Here is a 4776-nt window from a genome sequence, read left to right as displayed (position 1 = left end):
ATCCTTGCCATATAGAAGGTAATTGTCTTCAGGAAAGTTGTTCAGGTGAACATTTTCTTTCGGATGAAGGTCATATTAGTTCAACTTTCTCACTACGTGGTACTAGTGAACACATGAGCTTCCTGTGAAAACTTTAAAGGCTGTAAAAGTGTAAAATATCCTTCAAAATGGATATTGTTGGAACGAGGACGACGGTTAAAGGCCGGAAATAGATGATTGCTGATATTTTGTAAATCAAGATGGCAATTTACAGTTTATTTTGATTTGTTATGTGGTTTACAATTGCTAATACAGGGCAAGAGGTTAGCCAAAAAAGCTCTTCAACTTTGGTGAACTTTTTGATTTTGTCTTGTACATCCCGAGTAGCACACTTTCAGCACAATAAGTTACAGCACCTTGTTTATGACTGAAATAAGTCGTATATAAGTTTCTACAATTGATTTGTGACAAGCGTGCTACTAGGGATGTTGTGTTTTACTGTGTAATATTTTTCAATTTTCTTCTTGTGAAGTATGTTGTTTGGATGTTTTAATTTGTTATTCTACCTACTTAGCCTAACGTGCCAGATTCCTGACGATCTGTTGATCGGGTCGCCTTCATCAATCTCTGAACCTTGCGATGGAGTCAGCTCTCCGTAACTCCAGTGTCTGAAGACCACCAAGGCGGTGGACCTCAGAATTTCTAGTCCACGGAGGACTGTTTAGGACGATCATAAGGATCTTGTTCTGGATCCTTTGGAGTTTAAGGTGATGGCATTTGGCGCAACTCTCCCAGATTGGCATCCCGTATTCTACTACGGGAAGCATGATTTGTTTGTAGACAGCAAGCTTATTTTCAGGGTAGGTAGACCTCCTGTTGATGAGTGGATACAGTGATCTTATCTAGATATTACACTTGGTGTTGGTTTCATCAACGTGCTCCCTGAAAATCAGCTTGCTGTCTAGTATTAAGCCGAGGTAGACTACCTCTTTTGACCATTCCACCACTGTGCCGTTCAGGCAGATCTTATTATTCACCGACGGAACAAGTCTGGGAGATTTAGAGTGTGGAAATATGATGACTGTGTTGATACGGATCTTCCAGCTGTTGAAATCAGTGTTGGAAAAGTTCGCGATATTTCTCGAAGTTCTCCAAGGGAAAAGTTTGCGAGTCATAGTGATTTTTTGCGAATTTTTCCATCACTGGTTGAAATATGCAGACAGGACGTCCAGGTCTCTCTAAAGTTTGGCAGTCAGAGCTCCGATGACCCTACCCTTGTAGACGATGGATGTGTCATCTGCGAACAGAGACAACAATCCACAATCAGGGAGAGCCGGCATATCGGAGGTGAACAGGTTGGATAGAATGGGGCCAAGGATGTTTCCTTGTGGAACCCCGGCACCGATGTTGAAAGCATCCGATGTGATGGTATTCAGAGAGACTCAGAACGTCCTGTCCGATAGATAGTTGTTTATTATCTTCACTAGGAAGATTGGAAGACTATACTGCTGCAATTTGAACACCAGGCCATCATGTCAGACATTGTCGAACGCTTTTTCAACGTCCAACAACGCCATGGCAGATGTTTTCGAAACAGACTTGTTCCGTTTGAGAATGTTTGTCACTCGAGTCAGCTGGTGGACGGTCGAACGACCTTTCCGAAAACCAAACTGTTCCTCGAGTAAGATGTTGTTTTATTCGGCAGATGTTAGGAGCCGGTGATAGACTGCTCTTTCGAACAATTTTGATAACCCTGAGAGAAGGCTGATTGGTCGATAACTTGAACGAGAGGACGGATCCTTCCCAGGTTTCCAGATGGGTATGACTTTAGCTGACTTCCAACACGAGGGGAAGTAGTCAAATCAGTGCCAGATGGTTGTAGAATTTGGAACTCAAGTGTTTGAGTTCCAGATTCAGGATGTTGTCGAAACCTGGGGCCTTCATGTTTCTAGATGATTTGATAAAGGCCAACAGTTCGTCAGCCGTAATCTCGGATTACTCTGGAAAAATGTTAGGAATCTGATGAAGATTGGTAGCATTTTCAGCAACCTCAGATTCATGAGGGCTGACGATGTTTTGTCCAAGATTATGGGAGCTGACGAAGTGTTGACCTATCGCGGCAGCCTTTTCTTCAGGAGTTATCAGATGAACCACTGGGTCGCCAGGACGATCCAGTGAGGTCCGTGGTGGGATGGATCTTGGTTTATTTTTAAGGATTTTCGTTAGTTTCCAGAAGGGCTTTGCACAATCTGGGAGAGAGCGGATCTTGTCAGCAAAATCTTGATTTCTGAGGTCTACCATCCTGGCTTGGATGGTTTTTGTAAGACGATTGCAATGGGTCTTCAAGACACGTATACCAGAACGCTGGTATTGCCTTCGGAGTCTGATGAGATCTTTGGTAATTCTATCAAGGTTCAGAGTATTACTCACCTGTCTGGATACTGGCACGTGGTGTTCCCTGGCCCGGGATATCGCCTCCTCGATGGAACGCAGACACCGGTCAACGTCTTCGGGCGTCTCCGGAAGGACACCGTAGTCGACAGTGGAGTCGACACAATGTTGGAACTGCTCCCAGCTGACACGATGGTAGTTGAGTCGGGAAGCTTGGATTCGGTTGACTGATGAGCCTACTTAGGCCACCACCGGATAGTGATCCAAACTCCCATGTTGCTGATGAAGATGTCTATCGTGGAGTGAACGCCAGACCGGCTCAACCGTGTGGGACAGTCCGGCGCTAATATGGTGTAGCGAGCCTCTTGCAGGTCGTCGTTCAGGACGGTGCCGTTTTGGTTGCGTCGACTGTTGCCCCAAGCCTGATGTTTGGCGTTCAGGTCGCCAGCGATGATGTACTTTTCGCACCGTCGAGTTAGTTTGATGATGTCCCTCCGCAAGTCTGCTGCCGACCCGTCCCTGATGGTGACTTGCTTGGGGCAGTAGGTCGCAATGATGGTGATAGGGCCGACAGGAGTGGAGACTTCTACCCCTAATGTTTCGATGATCTTCAGCTGGAAGCTCGGCAGAAGTCGACAGCAGATGTTTCTCCTTACAGCAATGGCCACTCCTCCTCCCCCGGAGCTGGTTCGATCAAGTTTTAGAAGCCAGAAGTCAGGATGGTAGACGTTTGCCTCCGGTTTCAGGTGGGTTTTTGGTGATAACGGAAATGTCGATGTTTTGTTTGTTGAGGAAGTCAACGAACTCGATGATCTTGCTCTTGAGCGAGCAAGCGTTCCAGTTGGCGATCTTGATGGTTTCACGGTCCATAATTGTCGATGAAACGTGATGCAGCAAGAATCTGCTCGGTTCTGGTTCTGCAGGAGCGCTTGATGATGATTGCTTCTGCCATCATGGTAATGGGTAGCTCTTCGTAGTCGAAATCGTTGCCGCATAGGACTGACGGCTCGGATTAGCCGGATGGTTTGGCACCTCAGCAGTTGGCGGGACCGATGTAGCAGCAGCAGCAGCTGCCAAACTGTTGTTGAGCGGTAGTGGCGGAAGAATCGGAATCGGACGCCGTTGGCTAATGGCGGGGAAATTCTGCTCTTTGCATGCCGGTACCTTTTTGTGACCCGGCTGGTTCTGCATGGAGGCCCTATTACGGATTTCCATGAATTCCGTACGCTTCGGACAAGACTTGCTGGTAGCTCGATGTGCTGTACCATAGTTGGCACATTGTGGATCGGCGTTCTCCATCCTCTCGCATTCTTCGGGTGCGTGTTGCTTGCCATATTCGTTGCAGTGATGAGCCATGGGGCAATTTTTGGTCCCATGCCCAAACATGAGGCAGTTTGAGCATTGGGTGACGTTACGGGGGCGAGGTTGGTAGCGTTCCCACTTAACCACGATGTGGAAAAGCGCCCGAATACACTGCAGGTCCTTCAAACACGTTGTGTTTCGCTCGAGGTGGACCAAATACAGTTGGTCACGGTGCTTACGAGAGGCGTCGTGCCGATTCATTTTGAAGACTTGCGTCGGCTCTAGGCCGTTCTTCTTCAGCTCTTCCGACAGTGCGGCGATTTCCGTGTCGGGCAGACCACGCAATACCACCTTGAGTGGCTTGTCCTCCTCGACGTCGTGAGAGAAATACTCCCATTTTTTTTAGCTCTGCGACGGACTTGTAGTAGTTTCTTGCTGGTATCATCAGCATGATGCCTTCACCGCACATGCGCATGGTGTACTTCAAAGCCTTGCATGATGAAGAATTCGATATTCTCTCGAAGTCCGGGTGGGAATCTCTTGACGAAGAAGGGTGGTAGTTTCTCCTTTTTCTTCATTTCCGGTTCATCACCATTTTCCATTTAACGTCGGTCTCTGTTCCGCAATATAGTGCCAATCACCGACAGACATCGATTGCCACCCATTGATGGCAATTGAATGTGCAGGAAGGCAGCTTCTACACCTGTGTAGGATATCGCACCCATGGGCCGGGACCAACGGCTTTACTTCCCTTCCGAAGGAAGACGTGACCTGAGATTTTTATGCCTCAGAAAAATCCCACCGACCTCGGCTGGGATTGAACCCACACCCATCGGGGTCTTAGAAAGCAGTCACATTTACCACTACACCGCCGGCGCCGGCTCAAGAAGGCTCTTAAAATGTTTGTTTTAATATTGTCGGTATCTGTTCCGCCACGTAAGTGCCAATCACCAACGCCAAAGAGCCGACTTCACCAAGACCCTCCATATCAACCTGATGGGCTGAAACCAACGGTTAGAAATTTTACGCCACAAAAATCCCAACGAACTCGGCTGGGATTGAACTGGGTGAGAAATCAGTCACGCTTACCACTCAAAACCCAAC

At 47.6% G+C, this 4776-nt stretch overlaps 1 protein-coding gene across 1 annotated transcript; it reads right to left on the bottom strand.

Moving 5' to 3' along the window:
• Positions 1 to 3321: 3321 nt before the first annotated feature.
• On the bottom strand, positions 3322 to 4274 carry LOC135707266 (uncharacterized). The gene is made up of 2 exons (XM_065229063.1): positions 4140 to 4274; positions 3322 to 4038 (listed from the first exon to the last, which is right to left on the bottom strand). The coding sequence occupies exons 1-2, from the start codon at positions 4272 to 4274 to the stop codon at positions 3322 to 3324; spliced, it is 852 nt and encodes a 283-aa protein (XP_065085135.1).
• Positions 4275 to 4776: the final 502 nt, after the last annotated feature.

Source organism: Ochlerotatus camptorhynchus, unplaced genomic scaffold (assembly GCF_037179485.1).
Source record: "Ochlerotatus camptorhynchus isolate MF236.1 unplaced genomic scaffold, CSIRO-AGI_Acam_v1.1 ptg000024l, whole genome shotgun sequence".
Lineage (NCBI taxonomy): Eukaryota > Metazoa > Arthropoda > Insecta > Diptera > Culicidae > Ochlerotatus > Ochlerotatus camptorhynchus.
The sequence above is the reverse complement of the archived record's forward strand: the minus strand, read 5'-3'. Positions and strand labels throughout refer to the sequence as shown.

Bases quoted from the DNA above. Each gene is read 5' to 3' on its own strand.
- LOC135707266 (XM_065229063.1), bottom strand. From the start codon at position 4,274: ATGGAAAATGGTGATGAACCGGAAATGAAGAAAAAGGAGAAACTACCA. The intron at 4,039-4,139 runs GTGCGGTGAAGG...GACGTCGAGGAG, and splicing joins TTGAAGTACACCATGCGCAT to GACAAGCCACTCAAGGTGGT.